This window comes from Mus caroli, unplaced genomic scaffold (genome assembly GCF_978045245.1).
Source record: "Mus caroli unplaced genomic scaffold, Mus_caroli_1 scaffold_14, whole genome shotgun sequence".
Classification (NCBI taxonomy): domain Eukaryota; kingdom Metazoa; phylum Chordata; class Mammalia; order Rodentia; family Muridae; genus Mus; species Mus caroli.
In genome coordinates this window covers 63,290,948-63,317,385 of record NW_028227269.1, presented here as the reverse complement: position 1 = coordinate 63,317,385, position 26,438 = coordinate 63,290,948, and the positions used below count along the sequence as shown (strand labels likewise).

Sequence of the window (26,438 nt, the reverse complement as noted above, 5' to 3'; positions counted from 1 at the left end):
AGGCCGAAGACTCCTGGAAGAGGAAGTCTCAACGTAGCCAGAATGAAGAGGCGGGGTCAAGGCCTTAGACGGAAATGACGCTCCCTGTCCGGGGCGGAAGTTTTCCACCCCACCCATAAGAGTTGAGGTTTGACCGGAGCAAGAGAGGATCCCATCCCGGGTTCCAGTTTTCCGTGGCTCCTCCTCCTGTTGCTGCAGGTGTTATTCCTGGGACTCAGGTATTTCCTTTTGCTATTATACAGTGGTGCAGGCTTTGGCGGTGTGTTCCCCAAGTGCCCCAGGAGCCAGAATGCGAGGCAAAGGACTGGACCAGAGCAGGCAGAGAGAGACGACATGTTCTGCACAGTGCTGGTTACCATTGTAAACGTTCCATTCACTGCTGTCCAAAATAAGATTCTTTCTTCCTGCAGACTGCTTAGCAGTACAGGAGAACTCAACCGAGGCCAAGCACACAGAGTACTTTTTAAAAAAAGACTTTCTTGTCGTTGGGTACCTTCCTCGCCCCGCCCTCTTCTCCCTTGCCTCCTTTTCCTCACTTCACCCCCAGGCTGTGGAGTGTTAAAGGCTTCTGTCACTTTTCATTGTCCGAATCACCAAGTTTTCTTATAGATAGGTAGAATAAACGTAGTGCATAAAGCCTTTATCTTGTAGCTCCTCTGTGGGACTTTTCTTTTCGCCCCACCTCCACCTTTCCCATCTCCCCTAGGATACTCCAGAGTCTCTGCAGTCTTTCAGTCTCCTGGAGACGGAGATCGCTAGACAATTTCAGTTGTGGTGCAAGTTCTTAGCATTACAGTCCTCAGAGAATTCTGCCCAGAGGATTTAGGTTGATAGACATTATTTTAAGCAAAATGAGAATTTGATGGCTGATGAGTGTTTTCGTAAAATAAACTATAAATAGACTCAGTTCAACTAAGAGTATCTCCTATACGGCCACACCCCTTTGGGGCATAAAAGAGCAACTTTTGTGTCTGTATTTGAAACATTAGTTGCTGAATTACTGTGTAGCCCAAGCTGGTCTTGAAGTCTTGACCCTCCGTATCAGTCTTCTGAATGTTGAGATTACCAGTGTGTACTGTCAAACCAAGCTTGAAAACAGATTTGTTGTTGTTCGGCAGACTTTTTAAAGAAATAATACAATTACTTTTCAGTGAGAAAAGACTGAGTTATAATTTGAAGTTCCAAGCTTATATTCTTCAAATGCAAAAGTATTTCTGTCCCTCTTTGTATCAAATGGATATCTCTCAATTTTTATTTTATTTTATTATTTTGAGACTGGGTTTTCCTGTGTAGTCCTAGTTGTTCTGAACTCCCTGTGTAGACCAGGCTGGCCTCCAACTTAGAGATCTGCCTGCCTCTGCCTCCCAAGTGTTGGGATTAAAGCCCTGTGCCACCATACCCAGCTATATTACTTTTCGAAATCTTGAAATAATTGAGTCACATGTATCAAAGTGCTTTATAACAATAATTAATACTCCTGGTGATGCAAGTTGAAATTGTATTTATTAGTTTTTATTATAACATAATTAAAATATTTTTAATTTTTTATTTTGGAAAAAGTATTAATATAAATGAGGCTGTATAACCATGTATCCTGTGCTTTGGTTTAAAGCCTTGGTGGGTTTCTTCACTGTCCTGAACACTGAATCGAGGGGCTTTGTTCATGCTGAGAAGTGTTCTGCCACTGAGTGTCGTCCACAGCCTTCAGTCATCATTTGGATGTATAAGCAGAGCTGCCTGAGTTTGGTTTAACACATGTATTTTAGTAGAAAAACAATAACAGACATGCTGCTGTCCCCACCCATTTTCTATTTTTAGAGAGAGTAAGGATGGAAATGAAAACCAAGAGATGATTATAATGCTGGTCAGTGAGAAAAAATGACTACTGGGTGGCTGGGTGTAGGTCTTAGAGAGCACTTGCGTAACATATGCAAGGTTCTGAATTACACCTACACTATCATGGGAGCTTGGGGGGACAGAAAGACAGATTCTCATATCCAACCTCAAAAGCTTAAATGCATACTTCTTTTCATATATGCTGAGACTTCAGGAACCCAGTCCACATGAAAGGGAACAGGAGACTGATGTATGCAGTAGAATGTCCACATTAGAATGTCAGTTTATGTTGAAGTAGAAGGTAATTCTTTCTAGTGACCAGAATTTTCAGATTGAAAAATCCAGCAAACTCTTCATGTATCTAAGGACTTAGGAAGCCAAGTTACTAACCAGACTGAGGTTGTGTTGTAATCAGTATCAAAGAAAAGGAACTTAGGAAGTCGTGGATAATGTTTCATTATTGGTTATGGCATAAATATAAGAATTTTCCTTTCCCTCTGCAAAGAACACTACTGAAGAGACATGGATCCATAAATCAAGCAATAGTCCTATTATTTTCCTGCAAGCAAAGCAAAATGAGTCCTCCTTTCTCTCGGGTCCCTGTAGCTCAATGTGTGTTACAGATTGTAATTTATTTATGTCTATTACATTATGGCTTTTAGAAAACTTGGAAAATGCATTAGTTTCATTGTGGCTGTTTGGGGAATGAGAGTACACTGTCATATGTTAGTACCTTTAAAGATGGTCTTATAGATAAATCTTATTTAATATATTTTATTTATATCTATTAAAAGTACTAAGTTTCTTTTAATCTTATTTTTGAAGTCTAGGAGTCCTTTCTGTATTTACTAGAAAAACATTTGTATGTAATAATAGAATTAGATAAAGAACAGGCTTTTCTCTTCTTTTGGTTTTTCAAGACAGAATTTCTCTGTGTAGCCTTGAATAGGAATTCAAGAACTCACTTTGTAGACCAGGCTGGCCTTAAACTCAGAGATCTGCCTGCCTCTGCCTCCCAAGTGCTGAGAATAAAGGCTTTGCTTTAAAAGGAAAAAAAAAAAAAAAGTTTAGTCAGATAATAGGAGTGCATTTTTTTGTTGTAAAAGTAAACCTCAGAAATTTGAATGGAAATATTTAGGGCCATACTAAAAGTTGTAAATTTGAGTGCAGCACATTTTAATGATTTCAAAATATTTTAAACAAAGTTAGCAGATTACAGGAAGGTATACCTCATTCTTTGAGGTGTATTTAAGTAGCGTAAACACTGTTTCTAGAGCCAGAGATAATGAAGTTGTTGGATGAATCACTTTATGTCTTTGTGTGTTCTTACCTAAGTTTTATAGGTATCCTTGAAATAATGGAAATGCATCCTTGAAATAATGGAAATGAAAACTAAATCCTGTAAAGTATAAAAACCTGCACAATTTAAGAAGTCGTCATTAATAAGTACAATGTAAATGAGATGTTATCACTATTAAGAGCAGTAATTGTAGTCCTTTGTTGTGTGTTATCTGTCAAGTACTGTGCTAGCCACTTTGTAAATCCTAACTCATCTAATCCTCTCAGCGACCACCAGAGGTTCCCATTTTAAGGATCAGAGGAAGAAAATAAAACTTAAGTTAGTCAATTTAACTCTTTGCTTAGAGCTTTTAGAAGTTTGGTAAAAAGGGGGAGGGTGCTAAGACTATCAGATAAAATTTGATTTTTTCCATTATTAATCTTTATATTTTATGTATTATTTGATTATATATTTTAATCTATTTTTTCTGTGTTAGTTGTGTCAGAGCTTTAATAAAGTTAAGAAATTTTTAGTTTTTGTTTTATTTTGTTTTGTTTTTGTTATTTTGTTTTGAGACAGGGTCTCTCTATATAGCCCTTGCTTTCTGCTGCATATTTCCAGACCCAAGATATAAGGATTCATGTTAGTGACAGGAAGCTAGTTTTACTTTGGTTTCTCTAGGTCTAGTAAAAATAATTGTCAGACGAATTTATTCTATAGATATGTACTGGTAAAAATATATATTATAATTGGTTAGATTCTACTGTAAGGAAAAATGAACTGTGGGATGAGAATTTAATGACAGCAGTTACGATAAAAATCTGACTTGTTAAATTACATTGGATTTTTTTATGCAGCTCTTCTTTTCTATTTATGCGCTGCGACTGTGATCTCTATTTATATGGGGACAGTTAATTGCCTCCCAGCTGATTTCAGCACCACCTCTTTGTAGCTTAGGTGTCAATTAAGTAGATAGATACTAAACTTGCAACCTGTCCTTTATTATCTTGGTTATAACAACCTAAAAGTATGAACTCTTCTTTTAACATATTATGGGTATTGGTACAACATGAATATAATTAGAAATGAAGTACAGTGCTGTTACCTTGTTGAAAGTTTGACATTGATACTCTTTGTTCATTATTGACTTGTTTAGTTCATAGATACACAGTACTCATTTGATATTTGTTCTACTTTAGCAGAAGTTTAAAAAAATATGACTATCATGTAGAGGCAACTCAGTGTATCAGATGTGCTATTACACCATCAGTGAAGGGAGTATCGTTACCTAGACTCCTCTTTGGTTTGTTTTAGTGCCCTGATGTGATTAGTGTTTGTGTGATTTGGGCATTTACATGTGTGTATATTTATCATTTATTCTTTATAGGCTTACACTTTTAGAATTGTTTGAGACAGGAAGCTTGCTCACTACCAACAACAATTATTAGGAATAAAGTTTACATAAATCTTATTTTTAATGCTCAACTAAATAATTACAATTAAAACTTTAAATAAGGAAGGTAAAATAGAAGGTTTCATCCTGTACCCAGGTTGGTCTGGAACTCACCGTAAATCCTCCTGCCTCGGCTACCTAAGTGCTTTGGATTGCAGGCATGAGCTACCAGTCTCAGCCTGATAGCACATTTAATATACCCAGATATTAAATTACCATATGTCCAAGGTCATAGAGCTGTTCAATACATTTGGCTAACTTTGGACTTGACTCAGACTTCTCTGGCTCTAGTTCATACTTTGTTCCCTATTCTTTCCTGTTTCCATGGTACTTGCCCGCCCTTCTCCACAAGGTTGTTGGTGAGATAAATGAACATAGTAAAACTGATAGCAAGGGTATTTTAAAGAGCAGAAATTAGTTTTTCTTTCTTTTTTTTTTTTAAAGATTCATTTATTTATTATATGTAAGTACACTGTAGCTGTCTTCAGACACTCCAGAAGAGGGCGCCAGATCTCGTTACGGATGGTTGTGAGCCACCATGTGGTTGCTGGGATTTGAACTCTGGACCTTGGGAAGAGCAGTCGGGTGCTCTTACCCACTAAGCCATCTCACCAGCCCAGAAATTAGTTTTTCTTTGAGTTACTTTTAGAAATATATGTATAAATAACTAAAAACCAAGTATAATCAAAGTTATGAATATTAAATAAGTTACAAGTAAAATTTACAGTATGTAGGCTGGAAAGAGCTGCTCTGATTCTCAGTGTTCACAAGTGTAAGCATCACCAGGCGAGCTGAAAGCTGGCTGTCTGGCTCCCCTCACCTCTGCGCTTCCCTATTTTACCTTCTCTATGTAAAGTTCTAACTATAATTATTTTAGTTGAGCATTAAAAATAAGATTTATGTAAACTTTATTCCCAATAGTTGTTGTTGGTAGTAAGCTAGCCTCCTTTTTTGTGGTTAGCACAGACAAAAGTCTTTTAGGTGGGAAAACACATGGTCTTAAGGCTAATATTGATACTGGTAACAAATAGCATCTAATAGTTATTGGGTACTATATGCCAGCACACAGAAAGACATATCCCATTTTATGGATAATGCAGTTTTGACTATGCTAAACACATGAGAAAATGTGAGATTTTAAGATGACCTTCATAGGGTCATAGAGCTATTAAATAATTTAGACAATATTGTAACGTGAGCAGTCTGATTCTAGTGCTAAATCTCTTAAAATTATATTGTCATACCTATCTAGATCTGTGTAATATGTATCATCTATGTGTGCTTATATATATTGTGTGAACACATTATTTACCAGTTATGTTATGCTTTTATACCACATGTACCATAGACCCTAGAGTGAATTTCTTATCCAATACTAAGAGGTAGCACAGCATAGAAAGCTAATAAAATTGCCAAGACCTCACTGCTAGACACTGCTTTAAGCATTTCATATGTATACATTTATTTAACACTCAAATCAACCGTTACAGTAATTAAACAACATTTATCCTAGGGTTTGCTCTATAACCCTCAGTTTTCCATTTTCTAGACTCAGAGCCCTCAGATCGATTACTCAGTTGACACAATCTGAACTATTCTCTTCAATGGGTGTTATGGTTTGTTTCAATTCCCTTTAAAGAATGATGCCCAAAGGATGTGCACCTGATATGAACTGACATTTCCAGAACAAAATGAAAGTCTCCTTTCTGACATTCCATGCATTATAGTTCTATTAATAAAGCTTAGGCCTACAGCAGCTTAGAGTATTAAAGTAGTACTGAAATTAAAATCTCTAAATCCTTAAAACATCCTACAGATTGGTTATTTCTATCCTTTACGTTCATGCCAATGTTTTAGAATGTTTATATTTTATCTCTTTTAAAATTATTATGCTAGTCAGGTTGTAGTGGCACCTCATACCTTTAATCTCAGCACTTGGAAGCAGAGGCAAGCAGATTTCTCTGAGTTCATGGCCAGCTTGGTCTACAGAACAAGTTCCAGGACAACCAGGGAAGGCTACACAGAAAAACTCTGTCTTGAAAGACCAAAAGCCTAAAAAAATATATTATGTTAAAAGTCAGGTTTTTTTGTTGTTCCGTGTTTTTGCTGCCCTTTGTGGTCACTACATAAAGGAAGGGCAGAGCCCTGGAGTATGGTCTGGTCCTACAATACACCACTAGAATCATCCCTCCAGGCCCAGTTGTCTGCACTGGGCATCTGCTAATTTACCTAACTGAACTAGGTTATAATTTTAGATTTGTTCTCAAATCTAAAATTTTAGATTTGTTCTCAAATCTAAAATTCTTCAAAAATATCTTAATTAAACATAAAATTCACTTTTCTGATATAAAACGCTAAGCTTACCATGAGAAGAAACAGTCTCTGATATGCCTTATTATTGATAACTCCTTTAGATTAGATTAGACTTAATGATCCATTTTATGTACTCACAGATTACATCATTAATTATTTTAGAGTGTTATCTGGAGCTAAGATGACTCTTCTCAGACTGTTTATAAAATTTAGTCTTGCTTTTGAGACTAGGGTCCAGTCCTATAGCACTGGTGTTAAGTTCAGGATCTCATTTCTATGTCTTTGTAATTATCTTAGTATGTAAATGTTTAGTCTGAGAGAAATATGCTCTTATACAATAGCCATCTCTTCCCTTTCAAACTTTCTAGTTTCCATTGGCATTGTTCTTTGTTCACTGTTTAGTCTGAATATGATTCTCCTTGTTAAACAGTGAGACAAATGAAAATGGGGAGTGGTTTAAAAATCTGCATGTATATAACTAAGTTAATTGTATATAAAGGAATACACTTTAGAGAAATTTAAAGTTGACCTAGACTTTTGAAATTTGTATTGAGGAAGAAGGATGAAAAGGGAAAGGTTATGGACAATACCTAGCACTTAGTAAGAAAACATTTGGAAGAGTGCACATTTTATAGAGAGCTGTAGCATTAATAATCACATGAACAGTATTGTTATGAGAGGCTATTGTGAGAAAGGATACAGATGAGTGAACATGGAGGTCATAGGGAAAGGCAGTTTAACAACAGTGAACCTTTACAAAGCCAGTCTGCACTGGTATAGTGAGGTTGTGATTGAGAAAATAGCAAGTAGCTAGTGTTTCTTTTTTTGTTTGTTTGTTTTTTTTGGTTTTTCGAGACAGAGTTTCTCTGTATAGCCCTGGCTGTCCTGGAACTCACTTTGTAGACCAGGCTGGCCTCGAACTCAGAAATCCGCCTGCCTCTGCCTCCCGAGTGCTGGGATTAAAGGCGTGCGCCACCACGCCCGGCGTAGCTAGTGTTTCAATGCTAATTTGGCTCGAAGCAACTTTTTTTTCTCCACATATTGATTTTATTATAGTGATAGCCGAGTCTTTAATGAAAATACACAATGAAACATGTAGTTTCCATCTAAAATTCCTTATGGTATACAACATTTTGGTTTTCCACTTCCTAATATTCAATAGGAGTTGAATTAGATAATTGTTAAATTCCTTCTAACTCCAGAAGCCTCGAACCCAGCAAATCAACAAGTAAACAAGTCTGGTTTGTACTCTTTGAGACACAAACTTACATTGGCATGGCTATTTTGAAGTAACTGTTCATGTCTTATATTTTTCTGTAGATGGACCACACAGCCCCGACCTACATGCTTGCTAACTTAACCCACTTACATTCTGAACAACTTCTGCAGGGATTGAATCTTCTTCGCCAGCATCACGAACTCTGTGACATCATTCTTCGAGTAGGTGATGTTAAAATTCATGCTCATAAAGTGGTACTTGCCAGCATCAGCCCATACTTCAAAGCTATGTTCACTGGCAACCTTTCTGAGAAAGAGAACAGTGAGGTTGAGTTTCAGTGCATTGATGAAGCTGCGCTGCAGGCCATTGTGGAGTACGCCTATACAGGCACAGTTTTCATTTCTCAGGACACAGTTGAATCTCTCCTGCCAGCAGCAAACTTACTCCAGATAAAACTCGTTCTTAAAGAATGTTGTGCATTTCTTGAAAGCCAACTTGACCCTGGTAATTGTATTGGAATTTCCCGTTTTGCTGAGACTTACGGTTGTCATGACCTTTATTTGGCAGCTACTAAATTCATATGCCAGAATTTTGAATCTGTTTGCCAGACAGAAGAGTTTTTTGAGCTTACACATGCTGATTTGGACGAAATTGTCTCCAATGACTGCTTGAATGTAGCTACTGAAGAGACAGTTTTTTATGCATTAGAATCTTGGATCAAGTATGATGTACAAGAACGCCAGAAGTACTTAGCCCAGCTGCTGAACAGTGTACGGTTACCATTGCTGAGCGTTAAGTTCCTCACTAGGCTCTATGAAGCGAATCATCTTATCCGTGATGATCGCACCTGTAAACATCTCTTGAATGAAGCCCTAAAGTACCACTTCATGCCTGAACATAGACTCTCTCATCAGACAGTCTTGATGACACGACCTCGCTGTGCTCCCAAAGTACTGTGTGCAGTAGGAGGAAAATCTGGACTCTTTGCCTGTTTGGATAGGTAAATAGAAGGGTTTCTTAAAGGAGTAATACTGACACATTTTATACTTTTTAAATGTGATGATTTTCTGTATTTAAAAAATATTTTTATTTTCCTTTTATTTGCTGTTATGGTGTTCTTCTTCTCCTTTTTATTTCCTAAAATTTTATATTTACTCATATTTTCATACATTCTCTGTGATACTCAGTTATTACTTCTTGCCTCACTCTTGAGTGTGTACATTTGTCTATCCTGAATGTATACTAATTTTTCTTCTGTTTCACTATTTCCTCTTCCTCCTCCTCTTCCTCCTTCTCTTCCCTCTTGTCTCTCTCTCGTCACCCTCTCCTCCTCTTCCTTATGACAGGATGCTAAAGAAGAGAGCTAGCAACCTGCAATGAGGGCAGACTGAGGATAGGAGTTGGTTTGAATGAAAATAGTTAAAGGAATATCAAGGAAATGAGAAAAATAAGAAACTGCCATAAATAATAACTTTCATGCGAAATGTTTTTCATTGTGTTTTTTACAAGGATATTGTAAAACTTTCTTTTTATTTTCCTAACATTTTATAGCAGGGATTGCCAGTGTGTTTCTATAAAGAGCCAAGTAGATATTTCAGACTTATGGGCCCTCTTATCTTTGTTGTATCTACTCAGTTCCACCTTTGTGGGGTGAGAGCATCCATAGACAGTAGGTGAATGTTTAAGCATGGATGTGTTTCAATAAAACTTTATTCGTAAAAGTAGATGACCTTAATTTTAGCCCATGGCTGTGTAGCTTGCCAGCCCTTGATTTAGTTCTGTATGCAAGTTGCCTTTCAACACTGACAACATATTTTGAGAGGTTTTTTTTTTTTGTCTTTTCTTTCATAAAGATCACTTCTGAAAATGTTCATGTTTGATATATTCTTTTAATACTGTTGATTTCTTTCTAGCAACTTTCCAAAAATCTGGTAAACTTTTCTTTCTCCAATAGAAAATTTGATATTTCATCATTGGCAATTCACACAGTGCAAATATTTAATCAAGTCTCACTGTATATTTTCTTTATAGCCTAAAAGTACTGTTATTGAGATTAGGCTACAAGTAGATTATTTGCCATGTTAATCACCCTTGTTGATTGTTTGACTTATGCTTGAAAGAGTGGGATAGTGGCATGAACTAAATAACTGACCTCATGACAGAATTCCAAATATGAGTATATACTGAAAAAAATCCTTGTGTAATTGCCTCTTGGTTTCTCAGATATTAAAAGCATGCACTTGTTATTGAAAAATCAGAAAAATGGCCTTATATTTATATCTAATAATGTTTTCCTCACTATGTCTATCATAGCAAAATTAAAGTAGCATTTTATTAAGCTGTTTACTACAGCATTATTAATAATTGGGAAAATTGGAACCAGGCTGATAACCTTTCAGCTTAATTTTACACCAAACAGTGCTAAATAAAAGGCCTTCAATAAATTCATAATTTAGTAAAATATATTTGTATATAGTATGTTAATGCAATGCTAAAGATAATTCAGTGCAGCTATTAAGAGGGGTTATGTATTTTTAGGGATTTAGGGATTTAGTGGATTTAAGGGATTTAGTGAAGATTTTATAGGGATGTTTATGTCTAAGTTAAGTTATTTAAAGGAAAGCAAGAGCCAAGCAAAGAAGGGGAAGAAGAGATGTGTCAGAGACATGGCACCATGCAGTGTAGGTCACACACAAAGCTAAAGGCTGTTTGGTAGTGAGGCAGCTGCAGATATGAACCATGGCTGATGTTATTGTTTGCCAGGGAGGGAGGGAGGGTGTGTGTGTGTGTATTGCAAAAGTATTTTAAAGAGGATAGTATAATGATCAGATTTGCATGTCAGATCATTCCGACTGAATTTTAGAGGAACACAAAAGAGCAAAGACTAGCCTCTGAATGGCTAGGGAAGAAGCTATTGTAAGAAGTTCAGGCAAGGTAAGTTGGCAATAAATAAGGATTGGTAGTTTAGAGCATTGGCTGCTCTTGCAGCCATCCAGCACTCAGTTGGCGCTTACAACTGTCTATAATTCTAATTACAGGAGATCTGACACCCTCTTCTACACAACTTTTTCTGGCCCATGTAAGCACCAGGCATGAATACATACAAAATAAAGAGAGAATGTGAGGGAGGGAGGAAGAAAGGAAGGACAAGAGAATGGAGTAGTTTAAGAAGTGTTTGGAGAGAGTAAATTGATGGAGAGAGAAGAAGCATGCTGAAGGAGAGGGAAAAAGCAAATATGGATGAGATCGTATACAAGACAAGGAGTCACTTTAAAGGAACAGACACTGGGTTTAGTTTTAGACATATGGAAATTAAGTGCCTATTAAATATTCAAGTAGAAAAAATATCCTACTTTTTGTTGGATTTGAGTACATATATCTATGCTCTTGTCTCAAAATTTGGAAGTCACACAGTCACACAGGATAAATTAAACTATGAAATCTTTGATGGGCTTTTTTACCAGCATAAGTGTCTCGTCTCGTCTCTTCTCTTTCTCTTTCTCTTTCTCTTTCTCTTTCTCTTTCTCTTCCTCTTCCTCTTCCTCTTCCTCTTCCTCTTCCTCTTCCTCTTTCTCTTTCTCTTTCTCTTTCTCTCTCTCTCTCTCTCTCTCTCTCTCTCTCTCTCTTTCTTTCTTTCTTTCTTTCTTTCTTTCTTTCTTTCTTTCTTTCTTTTTTGGCAGATTAAGAACATATAGACCAGAAAAAGAATTGATTAATGAATGTCAATCTAGAACCATTTTAGAGATTAAAAAAAGAAGAAGAAGAAGCAGCAAAGAGTTTCAGGGACCCCAAGGAATTATAAGTTTGTCAAGAAGGAGGGAAGATGATCAACAAATTCAAGTATGAAGAAAGGTCTAGAAAGATAAAGATGAAAAAGTAGCTGTTATACTTGACAGTATAATGATCATTAATGTCTAAGAACATTACAATGTGTTGAGAATGAATGAAGAAAGTGTAAGTAAAGAGAGCAACAGATAGGTCAGGAAGGTTTGATTTGTTATATTTGGTTCTTGAATAGAAATATCTGAGTATGTTTGAAAGAAGATGCCCATAAAGAAGAGAGTGGACTGACGATACAGGACAAAGGATGGTTCCTGAAAAAGCAATGTCTTGAAATAGTAATAGGGATTGATAAGTCAGAGAAAGACTAAAATATACAAGTAGTACAGAGCGATAAGAGAGAGGGTCTGGGGAGATCCCGTTCTGTGGAATTTCTTTTTTTTTTTAATGTCGGGCTTAAGGCTTGCTAGAGAAGAAAGTGTGCATTAGATGGTCAAGTTAGATAGAGGTAGCCAAGGTTCTGCTTAGACATAGGGAGTCCTGAGGATGACGTACTGAAGATGCTTACAAGTAACTGGGAATATGTCAAATCTTGAATGGACATGTGGCAACACATTGACACTCACTCCATGAAAGTATTAATAAAACTGATTGCCATTTGCCCTTAGAAGACTTACTGGGGGCCAAATGTCATACCACACACCTGTAATCCTGGCACTTGGGAGACAGGCGGTAGGATAGTCATGAACACAAGGTCATCCTGAGTTCTAAGCCAACCAAGCCTACATAATAAAACCCTGTTTCAAATTAAAAACAAAAGAACAACCAAAAAACATTAGGATGAGTAGTAACCTTTATATGCAGTGTCTGCTTACGTGAGTTATCTCGCATGAGTTAGGTAAGCAGAAATCCATGAATTCTAGATAATTCCCCTTTAGAACTTCTAGGTTCATTTCCAGTGAGATTTTTTTCCTTTTTGTTTGTGTGGTTTTTTTCTTTATTTATTCCTCACACCAACCAATTTTCTAACACCACTAGGGTATTGAAAAGTTCAGTTCAGTTCTGATCACTTCTCCCACCTCAATATAGTCAGGCGGTTGTTCCTCTCCTTTAAACAACCTCTTTCTTTTCCAGTTACGCCATATGTCTCCTGAGTCCTCACCTCTTTCCACTGCTAGCACATGTTACACACAAACATGTTCTGGTTTAAGCTCCCAGCAATCCTCAATTTTATGTGTTACATTATTTTGCTTTTCATTATAATTTTCCACATACTAAGTGTTTCAAAGATATGAAGGTTTTCAACATTTTTATTTAAATATATTTCTTCAGAGATGTGCTTTCTCACCCAAAGTCAGCAAAGTTGTGAGACATATCGGACACTGCGTGAGGAAGGACTTCATTTACTTTCATAAGAACTATAGTATATGGATATAATATGGTTTTCACTTTAATATTAAAATTCTACCCATATCCAGAGTGAACAAACCCCACATGTACTATTTAGTCCATCCTAATAAATGAAGCAAAAGTTGATGTAGTAGAATGTAGCCAGCACCCAGAAGCAACCTTGAACCCCCTACCTGTTCTTCCTTGCCCAAAGGTAATAACTATATGTGCTTCTGATCCCGGAATTAGTTTTATGTATTTGTGAACTTGATATAAATGAAAATATACAGAATTGTTTTGAATTTAACATCTTGTTCTCATGTGTAAAATTAATTTTCACTGTGGTATGAAATATCATCATTTATTTGTTTGATGCTTGCTACACATTTGGACTGCTTCCAGTCTTTTGAAGTTATATGCGGGACTTAGGCATTCACTCAGGTGCATACATATGTGGATGCATTTATCTTACACACATATCTAAGAATGTATATTAGTCATGGGGCAACTGTATGCAATACATATAAATACTATACTATTTTGCCATTTTCTTTGTGATGAATTATTGTTTTGTGCTCCAATGAACATTTTTGGATATGTTGCCTACTACAAAATTGGCTGTAGTAAGTACTCAATAGAAGAGACACATTAAGAATGAAATTGTAAGTGAAGGTATGTATTCTCCGCCTTGTCAGATAAAACTGTTTTCCAGAGTAGTTTGTACCAGTTTACCCTCTCAGCCAGTGTGTCCATGTTTGCACAACACTATTGCCAATAGTTATTTTCTGTCTGCACTTTGAACGGTGTAGAAGATACATCATGGTTTATTGTGGTTTTGATTTACATGGCCTTGATTATTAACAGCAATAAACATGCTTGTTCATGGGCCATTTGTATATTTTAATCTATTATTTCTCTGCTTATTCGCTAGTGTGGAGATGTACTTTCCCCAGAATGACTCTTGGATTGGTCTGGCGCCCTTAAATATTCCTCGCTATGAATTCGGAATATGTGTTTTAGACCAAAAAGTCTTTGTTATAGGTGGTATTGAAACTAGCGTGCGTCCTGGTGTGACTGTCAGAAAACATGAAAATTCAGTGGAATGTTGGAATCCTGATACAAACGCCTGGACTTCTCTCGAGAGAATGAATGAGAGCCGAAGTACTCTCGGAGTGGCAGTACTCGCTGGAGAAGTTTATGCTTTAGGTGGATATGATGGCCAGTCTTACTTGCAGTCTGTAGAAAAATACATCCCTAAAATAAGGCAGTGGCAACCTGTGGCCCCAATGACAACCACAAGAAGTTGTTTTGCTGCAGCTGTCCTGGATGGAATGATATACGCCATTGGAGGCTATGGCCCCGCTCACATGAACAGGTATTGAAGACAGTGATTAAATTGCTTACGACTGTAGATTTCTACAGAAGCAAACTTTACATTCATTTCTGAGTTTTAAATTTGTATGTACAAAAGGACTTTTTAATATGCTTAAGTAATATTGACAAGTATTTGAGGATTTAGACTGCTCCTAAGTGTAATATTTTATATCACGGAGGTTCAAATCTCTATTAAAATTTAAATTCAATTAATGTAGTAAACTGCATTTGAGAGCTGAGAAACCTAAAAAGACAAATTGAGATTTTTATATGATGCAATTATGTGTTTATCACGTGTGTGCATGATCTTTTCTCAGGTTGCTTAATGGAATAAAGTAGAAGTACAATTCTTGTGTTCCCATGCATTATAAAACATAAAAGTATAATCTTGGGCCAGTGAGATGGCTCAGTGGGCAGATGTGCTTACTGTACAACCAACTGAGGTTGTCTTGCAAGCTGTGCTCAATCTCTGAACCCCAGGATAGAGGGAAAGAGCCACAGCTCAAGAGCCTTTCTTGTCTTTTTGTGGTACATTCATGCCCATATTCATGTGTACATAATAATTACTGTAAAGAAGCAGCTTTTAAAATTAAAATACTATTTCATATTTCTTCTGGATTATTTGGGCATACTACACATGTCACCATACTATTAGAATAAGAATGATTTTTGTATTCTGTAATATATTGAATAAAGGAGAAATACAAATAAGAGTAGTAAAGTTTACAAGATACCAACTGTATGTACTGTGAATCAGAGTTCTAAACCTTTGTTTAAAATTGCTTGAGAGATTTTTTTATAGCTAGTAGTAGTGTTTTACTCACTGTGAGCAATCTAATAAAAAAGACTTGTGCTTAAATGTACGGCACCACTATTTTGTATGAAGGATTGTAACATCCATGGAATTGACCCTGCAGTCCCTCATGGATGTATAAAAGAATAACTATTATGTCCTGCTCACAAAGTAAACTTTTTATACTTGGTATCTTATCCACAGATACCTAAACATTTGGGACAAATTACCACTATTTTTATCTGTTTAATTTTAAATGTGTGGTGGGCTTCAGTTTTTCAGGACTAGCAAGTAACAAAACTGACCTATGAATTAATTCTTCATCATGTAAATCCTTGCAGTGTGGAGCGTTATGATCCAAGTAAGGACTCCTGGGAGATGGTTGCACCCATGGCTGATAAGAGGATTCACTTTGGCGTCGGAGTTATGCTAGGTTTTATTTTCGTGGTAGGTGGGCATAACGGTGTCTCACATTTGTCAAGCATTGAAAGATATGATCCTCATCAAAATCAGTGGACAGTGTGTAGACCAATGAAAGAGCCCAGGACAGGTAATGTTTTTTCTATTCATTCTTTTGTTTTATTTTGTGATACTGGGATGCATGTAAATACTCTACAATTGAACCACATCTTGAATTGTTAACTCATTAGACTCCACATAGTGTATTATAATATTAGCACCTTGGACCTTAACAGCATATTTGCTAGAAAAGAATCACTTGTGTACTTGTGTATATGTGTATGAGAGAGAGAGACAGACACAGCAATAAACAGAGAGGAAGAGGGAGCAGCAGGTATAGTGTGGTATACCACATGGGTGTGAAGGTCAGAGAAGAATTTTACAGGAGTTGGTTCTCTCCTACCTGGTTTCGAGCAGGGTTTCTTTTCATTTCATGCTGCTAGGCTGCATACTGGCCTGCAGTCTTGCAGCCATTTCTCCTGACTCCATCTGCCTCTCACAGTAAGCCACTATAAGCACAAGTCTACGGGGATTTTTATTGTGACTTTCTTTCCTCTGGGTGTGTATCAAGAAGTAGGAGATCTGGATGCTACAGTAGTTCTATTTTGTTATGGTGGGGAATTCCATACAGACTGCAGTCATGGATGGACTGACTTCCACTGTTCCTGGTTGACATAGCAGTTTCTTTTCTGTGTGTCTGGTAGAATGGACTCTCAAGACACTTCTGATCGTCATTACTTTGATAGCTAAAGACTGTTAGACATTTTTTCATGTATTTATGATTTGTACTTTTGAGAGTTCACTGTTTAGTTGTTTACTCTTTTATTGATTTGGATTTTTGTTTGAGTCATTAATATATTCTGAATATTAGTTTCTAATTAGATAAATATCTAGCCGAGTTTGTTTGTTTGTTTGTTTTATGGACTGCTATTTCACTGTGATCATAGTTTCCTTTCCTGCTCAGTCTTATTTCTCAATTAATGTTTACTAAATGGTCAGAGTCCTTGTCTCTCTAACTTGAACAATTTTCTATTTATTTTCTTCTTGCTGCTTCAACATTTTAGATCATACACTGACGTTCTTTTTAATGTATTTTGAGTGGGTTTCTATATAGGGTGAGAGACAGGCATTTAGTATCACTCTTCTATTTGTGGATTTGTAACTGTCACAGCACTGTTTGGTAAAGAGGCTTTTTCCAATATGTGTTTTTGGCTCCTTTTTCAAGGTGGCTATAGCTGTGGGGATTTGTTTCTAGGTCCTCTGTCGTATCCCATTGATCTAAATGAGTGGGGGGGGGTTGTTTGTTTGCAAAACCATTTATTTTTATTTGGGAATTGTGATCTTTAATATTTAGACTTATTATTAAAAGGTGTATCAATTTGGAACTGTTGCGTTGTTTTCTCGGATCTCATTTGATTATGTATCCTGACATTATTTGTTTCCTGTGATGACTTGAGTGTGCCCATACCTTCCTTTCTAGGATCATTTGTGAGCTTTTTTTTTTTTTAAGATTATTTATTTATTTATGTATGTATGTATGTATGTATGTATGTATATATTTAATGTATGTGAGCATATTGTCGCTACCTTTGGACAGACCAGAAGAGAGCATCAGATCCCATTACAGATGGTTGTGAGCCAACATGTAGTTATGGGAATTGAACAAAGAACCTCTGGAAGAGCAGTCAGTGCTCTTAACTACTGAGACATCTTTCCAGCCCCCTAGTATCATTTGTAATATGTCTTGGGGGAGAATTTATTTTCTGGTCTTTTCTATTTGGTGTCTAATAGATTTCTTGTATTTGGATAGGCATTTCCTCATTAAGTTTTGGAATGGTCTTCTGTGGTTTATTTTACTGAAGATATTTTCTATGCCTTCACTATGATTTCCTCTTTCTATACCCTGCTTGGGTTCCTTAAACATATTTATAATTTCTGTTTAGAATCCTTGTCTTGTACATCAACTAAATTTCTTCTTTCCTGAGACATTACAAGTAGGGGTGCTAATTTATAGAGATATACTGTCTTCATTATTCATGCTATTGGTGATTTTTGCAATTGGGACCTAGGCATCTAGATTTTGGTTATTGTTGTTTTGTTGGCAGTGTTGTTTGTTTTTGTTTTGGTATGGCTCTCTGGTCTCATCTTTGATGAGTGGCTGTTTGGATCTTTCTTTGCTGTTGCCCCAGTTTGTCAGGATGTGGGCCAGCTGAGTGGTGCTTGGTGTTCAGAGGCCACTCTGTCCTGAAGCATGAGAAGAGGTCTTAGCTCATCCAGGGATAGATGCAGTAACATCTGAGCCTTAGGAGCTTAGAAGATTCTCATTGCCAGTACTCACAAGTCTCAGGAGAGTTCTTCTCATTCTACAGTTGATCCTTGTTGGTACCAAGGGCCAGAGTCACAGTGGGAGTGTGTGGTCTTCATTGGGATGGGGTTCAGGACATGCTGCTCTCAGATAGAGACAAGTGAGATAGATGCCGCTAGGCTGTGAGGCCTTGTCTGGGGTTAGGCTGCGAACACTAGGCAGGCTTGGGAAGCATGCTTGTGTGTTAGTGTGGAGACGGAATTGTGAGTAGTAAGAAAGAAGGTGGGTGTACTGGGCCTGGGACCTTACCTGAGATCTGTGCTGCAGGATGCCTTGCAGTCCTGGGGTTGCAGGTCACTGGAATTTATCAGTCCTAGAGCTAAGTATTGGGTGAAATGACTTCCAGACAACGGGGTGGGTGTTCGGTGTCTGGGCTCCAGTTTAGATTCCGAGTAATCCCCAAGCAGCACAGTGGGTTCGGCGGCTGGAGTTTTTATGGTCTTCAAATTCACAATTACATAATTTTAAAAAACAAGTAATTATACTTCTTTCTCTCCTATTTATATCACTTTTCCTTCCTCTGTCTTGTCGTCTTCCCCGTTTTTGACTAGAGAATTTAGGTGTTACACTGAATTAGACTCTCATTGCCTGTTATCTCCTTTCCTGCTTTTAGTGGAAATGACCTGTTTCCCTCCTATCACTTTAGATTTGGGGAAATTTCAGCTCTCATTTTATGAAAAGGTTTTCTTTGTCTTAATTTCTATCTCAGGCTCTCTTGTTGCTATCCCATCACTTATTTAGTTCGGTCTCTTGATCATGTCCCAGAGGACTTGAACTCTGTGGCCATCTCGCCCTTTCATCGATCTTGTCCTTATCCCTGTGACGTTCTTCTTCTGTATAACATGAGCTGTTATACAGCTATTGATATTTCTCATCTGTTTCCTGCAGAACCTCAGTACCTACCTGTGCTGCTTTCTCATCCACGTGGCTCTCTTGCCTTAGGTCTTGGTGTTCTTACTTCACCTCTTGTTTGTTTGCATTCTCTTTGGCATCACTGATTATTTACAAAATTTGACTTTGAATCCTTTTTCTATTGTTCATTTCTAAATTAGATTCTGAATTCCTTCAGACATTTTAATATCTTCGGATTCAGTTATCAAGAGATTACCATATATATACACACACATACACATATACATACACATACCAACCACATAACCATATACCACATACAGCATATGCATACCATATATGTATAATGTAAATCATATACCCTACACACCACATATACCACATACATACACATGCCACAAAAACTACATATATATCTATATATCTATATATATATATATATATACCACATAACCACACAAAAATCATGTAACCATGCATATACATATACCACAAAACACATATATACCACACATATACATATCACACACACCATATATACACATACACACATGGGCATGTATGCACACACACATATATACCACATACACCACACACACACATACATGTGCCATATACCACAAATACACACCACATGATATACATACGTAACATTCACACACACACATACACCATGCTCATACTACACATTCACTCACACTTTGCTGTTTTCTAGATGGAGTATATAAGTTAGATTTTCTTTATAAAGTCCTTATAATTTAGACTACAAAGGGCTATTTTCATCTGAGCCCCATGAGAGTTTATCTAGTGTGTATGTAAGCCTGCTAATGTGGATGTGCTGGCTCCACCGTCTGAACTGCTCCCACCAGACACACTAGATGGATGACTACTCCTTTCAGAGTCACTCTTTTTTTTTTTTTTTTTTTTTTTTTATGAGTTCAAAACTCTTTTTCTTCTTCTTCTTCTTTTTTCATTAGATATTTTCTTTATTTACATTTCAAATGTTATCTCCTTTCCTAGTTTTCCCTCCAAAAATCCCCTATGCCCCCCTCCCCCTGCTCCCCTCCCCACCCATTCCCATTCCTGGCCTTGGCATTCCCCTATACTGGGGCATAGAACCTTCACAGAACCAAGGGCCTCTCCTCCCATTGATGACCGACTAGGCCATCCTCTTCTACATACATAGCTAGAGCCACAAGTTCCACCATGTGTTTTCTTTGATTGGTGGTATACAGAGACAAAGTTCAGAGCAGAGCCTGAAAGAACGACCATCCAGAGACTGCCCTACTTGGGGATCCACTCCATAAACAACCACCAAACCCAGTCACTAGGCAGATGCCAACAAGAGCTTGCTGACAGGAGCCTGACATAGCTGTCTTCTGCAAGGCTCTGCCAGTGCCTGGCAAATACAGAAGTGGATGCTCACAGTCATCCATTGGATGGATCACAAGGTCCCCAGTGAAGGAGCCAGAGAAATACCCAGGGAGCTGAAGTGGTTTGCAGCCCCATAGGAGGAACAACAATATGAACTAACCAGTACCCCCCAGAGCTCCTTGGAACTATACCTCTTATTACGTGGATTTAGCATGGGAACTTTCCACAACTTACTGTGATCCTCTGAGACTACACAGCTGAGTCAAGCCAACGTTGTCTCTGGAAGCCATAGACAAAGCACAGGACTGTGATTATCTTGTGTGCCAGGGCTTTTCTCTTTTATCTGACTACAGCTCTGCCTCTGTGGTGTGGCTTCTACTTAGAGTCAAGTAGATCCCTTTCCATGAATCTCAGTCCAAGTCACAATGACTTCTTGCAGTGATCAGTCATTGAGAAAGGTGTGGCCTTTGTTGTGTAGAAATGTAGAGATGCGGAATGTTGTGCTTTCTTTGCTCAAGTTTGAGTGTGAGACCTCTACTGAGATGACTGCCACCCATATTACCAGTGAGCAAGCTTGAAAGTGCAATCTGTGTGCCTGCCCTGTGCCATAAAGAACAGGCTGGCCTCTAAGTCATAGAGATCCACCAACCTCTGTGTCCAGAGGACTGGGATGAATGGTGTGCACCACCATGCCAAGCTTGAAATGCCACCACAAACTTCATTTATCCAGTGTGTCTGTCTTCTAGTGGGCATGTGGAACCCTTCAGATCCGTTCTTTCTCACTGGAGGATGTGCCTCTTGCTTTGCTATTTGCTGAGTGCACCTGGGCTTTGCCTGCTGCTCGCTGTTTCTCTCCCCTGCCCTTCCACACCAGCCACCTCTCTCCACAGCCACATAACTAACGGTTGCTTCAGATTCTTGAGGATGTCTAAAAGTACTGTGTGTCCCTAATCCACCATCGCCCCTGCCTCCCTCCCTCCTCCTGGCTGCTTTATTTGGTTTATATATCACTATCTTTACGTTCCCTATCAAATATTCTTTCCTCTGCAAAGAAGATTGTTCATCAAAAACGAGTTGCATTTTAGGATTTCTAGAGAAGAAACAAATACATCATTAGGTATAAGGAGAAATTGTTATTTCTGAACCTAAACTCAAATGACATTACTTAAAAGGCAGTTTTAAATGATAGAAATGCTTTAGGGTTTTTCACAAAGCTATGAGTTATGATTGAAAAATTCCAGAACCATAGGCACTCAAGGGACATCGAAAGCACAAAATACAGTGACCCTTCTAAGTGATTGGTATAGCTTCTTTGGTACCCTCACTAAGGAAAGCCACGAGAACAATGAGAATGTTTAAAATGTAGGTGGTCTTACTATTTTTAGAGCTATAATGGTAATGTCTAAGAGGATTTTTAAGACATAAGTTACATAGTGTGATGTATTTGAAGACATGACAAGATGAATGGTTTATAGAAAAACATGCAAATATACATTATAAAATATACTGCTTTCTTCCTAGTTCTTTAAGAATGCATGGCAATACTCTTATCTGATCATCGTACAGTGCCACACTGGACCCTGTGAACGTGTACAATTATTGTGTGTTGAAAGAAGAAGCGTATTTTGAAAATGCTTTCCTGTAGTGGGCAACTGACTGTTTTGTTAAGGGTTTTGGTTTGTTTGTTTGCTTTATTTTGTTGGGTTTTGGTTTGTTTATTTCCTAGTAAGCCTATATTGCTGTATTGCCTGTATAATTATAGGATATTGTTGAAATGAGTTTTGAAAATGCATTAAGATATAAATTATTCTCTGTGAGACATAGTCTACTTCTTAACCTGTTTGTTCTTTTCTTTTCTTGCTGTGTTAGGAGTTGGTGCTGCAGTAATCGATAACTACCTGTATGTCGTCGGTGGTCACTCAGGGTCTTCCTATCTGAACACAGTACAGAAATACGACCCTATCTCAGATACATGGCTGGATTCAGCAGGCATGATATACTGTCGCTGCAATTTTGGATTAACTGCACTTTGACAAGTGTGAACTTGTGGAAATCGCACAAGGAGGTACTACAGGAAAGAGTGCCCAGTGACCTGAACCTGACAGCTAGCTGCACTGCTTTCTTTGTAACTTAAAGTGGCATGAAGACTCAGTTTTGTTGGGTACTTTGAACTGACTAATAGCTTGCTCTTGATTATATAGTGAATTAATAATTAAACAAGGGGAAAAAAAAAAGGAAAGTCCTAAGCAATTAAATCGTGCACTTTTCTTCACTGAGACTGGGAAAGTTTTTATGTTCCTACATGTAGAAAAACCTTGCTGCTTTTTAGTTTTATTTTCAATAATTTTAGCTCTTCTTTCTTGATCTGTATTTGATTTACTAGGATGAGAGAAGTTCAGACTCTGGAGTGTATCGTATGACTGGACAAAATGTGGATTGTGACTGTTGGATGTAAATATGTATGCTTCACATGGTGTGTGTGTTTGTTTTTTAAAAAAGGGCTGCTTTTACTTCGGGTACTTTTAAGGATTGTAAATAACATGTCAATCATCAGAGTGCTCTTTCTGCTGAATGATTTTAGGGCTAATAGTATGGAAAGTTGCAAAACAGTGGTTTTAGTATCATATTTGGGGCCCTGCTTTAAGACATTACATATTTATTGTTTATGCTTTTTCTATATGGGCTGGTTGAACTTTGTTACTCATCTATGCTTTGGTAAGCAGGGATAGAAAACTAATCATGTCTGTCTCGGTTCTTTAGTGCTACACAGCAGGCTTCTGATAGTTGATGTAAATATATTTGAAAGATGTTTAGTCTCACCCTCGATGCAGTGTTTTCTTTGATAGATTCTTAATTTTAGTTTTTTTAAGGTCTTCATTTTGTTTTCAGTGTTCAAATATAAAAATGGTGCTAACTGTAGGATGTATAACGAAGCTATAACCGATGTTATTTGGGTGTCCAATGTGAGATGCATGATACACTTTGATTAGCGTTTTCATTGTTACTGGCCTACTTCGTTTGTGCTTGTGTTAATGATTACATTAGTGTTAACATCAGAACTATCTGAATGGCTTGAGTTATACTTCCCATGGTTTTTGAATGGTGACTTAGAGATGATGCTTTTTTCCCTTCTTGTTTTAGAGATTACATGTCCTTCAGCACAGAAATATATGCACCAAGCACAGCGTGCTAGGCAGGTGTGCGTCACTTCCTTCATCTCTTAGGTAACCGGATACTTGTAACTCATTGAGGAAGACTGGAACTTGATGTTTACTTGAATAAATGGTTCTAAATTTGGTTCTGCTTTGTTTAAAGGAACTATCTTTCAAAACAAAACTGTTACAGCAGCTGATGGCATATTTAAAAGAAATAGTTAACTTATTTTCGCATGGTTTAGTAAATATCTGTTAGTCTTTAACACATTAACTTGCAGTTTGTTATGACGTTGGTACTTGCATTTTCGTATTTAGTAATTTTGCTTTCATGTGCTTTATGTTTTTTTCTTTTTTACCCACCTATACTCTCTATAATGTCTACAAGATCAGTGAATATTTTTTCCTAAGAAAAAAACTCATCCTGCATTCTTAAGTGCCATATTATTGTAACTGTTGTTAAGAAGCCATTTGTAATGTAAAGCCTAGCTTTACCTGTTAGCATACATGTTATGACTTAAAAACTATAGCCGGGCAATTTGTAGGTTTTCTTGTTCTTCCATAAACTACCAGTTGTAGATTTGAGAATATACTATGAAACTATGTAAAATCATCTTTAGTCATAAAGTAGCACCATACTTTATAAATATTTGCACAGATTATGAAGCCTTGCAAGTAATTTTTAGTCTCTTCTAATCTAGCACTTAACAGGAGCTAAGAAAATCAACTGATATTTTCTACGTCACTTGTTTGAGTATCATAATGACACATAGCAATAACTTTTTCATTGATTTGAATAAATCTGTTGAATAGGAATAAGGTGCACTATTGTGGTTGGCCTGAACTTTATTTAAAGAAAAGAATTTAAATTTACTTTTAAATCCCTAACTTAGTCCTTTTGTTTATATCGAATTATTAAATGTATTCTGTTACACTAACTTTAATATCTTCCTCACAAAAGTGAAGTGAATTTGAAAGACTAGAAAGTTATTTTAAATATAAACATATCTATTCTAATCATCCTGTTTTAATAGTGGTTTACCCATGTATTATTTCTGGTATGCAATTTATATATAATCTGTAGCCATTTGGTAAATTAGATAAAAAAGTATGTACTGATTTTTTTTTTAATTTAAATATTTTATCTGGCTTAGAAACTTAATGCAAAACATTTTGGGCAACAGAAGAATCATGTTCCTGTGAACAAAATATAAAAACATATAAAGCCAAAAAAACACTTAAAATTTAGAAATATACTTATTTTAAGAATCCTGTTATATTGTTCATAATACCCAGAGCTACTATGTGCCCTGACACCTGGTAAGTTTACAACAGAGATTTCTCTTACAAACTTAAGTTTCATATGAACACTGTGCTGATAAGTTGTGAATTTAAAGTTCCATGTTTCTTATGCTAAAAAGGATGAAATGTTAGATTATAAATCCCCAGAATAAATGTTTTTTGAAATACCTATATATAATATATTACATATAGATAGATAGGATATATATGGTTATATTATTATATATCAATATACATATTGATATATGTGTATATTATCATATATAATATGTATCTATATATATGTATATATTCAAGCAAAATCTTGAAATCAATTTAAGACTGCTCAGAAATATTTTGGGAAAGAGTGATAAGAGAAATAGAAATCTGATCAATTGCAATGTCACTTATCTTTTATAATTATGTCAAAGAATGTGTATGTAGTGTTTGGGTATTTAATATTTATTGTATGTAGTAATTGAACTTAATTGACTTTTAAGGCAAACCCAAAGGATATTTGCAAATTTCATGTTTTTGCTAATATTGCTTTAAATGTGAATGAATATTAAATTATAGGCATTAGTATCAAATGATAGAAAAATGGCTCCTGGTGTTGAAAGTTTTTTATTGTTTGACATATGAGGACTCTACTGCATACGTGTAAGACACCATGTGAGATGCTGAGGCGGCATCTACTGAAATGTAGATAGGATGCAACCCCCTCAAAAGAGTAAAGTGTAATGGGGTGCATTTACTCCAGTAGTTATTGTGAAAGTCTATAGCTTTACTTCCTTATTTCTAAGGTCATAGGAAGGAATTTGAAACCAGTTTATGTATAAATACTTAGTGTTCAGTTAGGTTTTAATGATATAAGCCAGACTTATGAAAATCATGTTTATAGAATCCATGTGAGGCCAGGAACCGTGGCTCAGAGGTTAGACCAACTGCCGCTCCTACAGAAGACCCTCATTTGGTGTCCAGCACCCAGAGGAGCACAGCTGCCCCACAGCCCCAACTCCAGGGTTCTGATGCCCTCCCAGCCTCCCTGGGACCTCCCCACACATATACACATAAATAAAAAGAAATCTGTTCTTAAGCGGAGATTGCCATGTTTCTTGGAATTAGATTGTTTTCTAAAGGAAATGCAAAACTAGGAAAGAACACACCCAGGACCCATGTTCTAGAACATCATGGCAATGTTCTGGAGAACACTGAGGAAGATACTTGTATGGAGCATGCAGTGTTTTGGGTTTTGTTTTACTTTAGTTTCAGTTGTAGTGTTGGATTCCTGGTATTGTTACCAAAGTGCTCATTTTTAGGAAAATCAGATTCTATAATAAAGTTACTGCTTAAAGTTCAATAAATTTACGATGGCCTCTCTAAACCTTCTGTTCATGTTCAGAGAATTACACAGCTATGTGACATGTCAGGTTAACATCAGCTTCTACTACTTAACCCTTTCTTTCCCATATTAAACAGCACTTTAATTAGAAAAGATATAATTAGGTAATAAAAGTTC

The 26,438-nt window shown here is 36.8% G+C and overlaps 1 protein-coding gene across 1 annotated transcript; it reads left to right on the top strand.

Moving 5' to 3' along the window:
• Positions 1–95: 95 nt before the first annotated feature.
• Positions 96–23,124, top strand: Klhl28 (kelch like family member 28). The gene is made up of 5 exons (XM_021179568.2): positions 96–218; positions 8,202–9,100; positions 14,201–14,644; positions 15,778–15,986; positions 22,356–23,124. Exons 2-5 carry the CDS (start codon positions 8,202–8,204, stop codon positions 22,517–22,519), a joined length of 1,716 nt encoding a protein of 571 aa, XP_021035227.1. The 5' UTR covers positions 96–218; the 3' UTR covers positions 22,520–23,124.
• Positions 23,125–26,438: the final 3,314 nt, after the last annotated feature.

Excerpts from the sequence above, each read along its gene's own strand:
- Klhl28 (XM_021179568.2), top strand. The coding sequence starts at position 8,202 with ATGGACCACACAGCCCCGACCTACATGCTTGCTAACTTAACCCACTTA. Across the intron at positions 14,645-15,777 it reads GGCCCCGCTCACATGAACAG|TGTGGAGCGTTATGATCCAA; the intron begins GTATTGAAGACA and ends AAATCCTTGCAG. Across the intron at positions 15,987-22,355 it reads AATGAAAGAGCCCAGGACAG|GAGTTGGTGCTGCAGTAATC; the intron begins GTAATGTTTTTT and ends TTGCTGTGTTAG.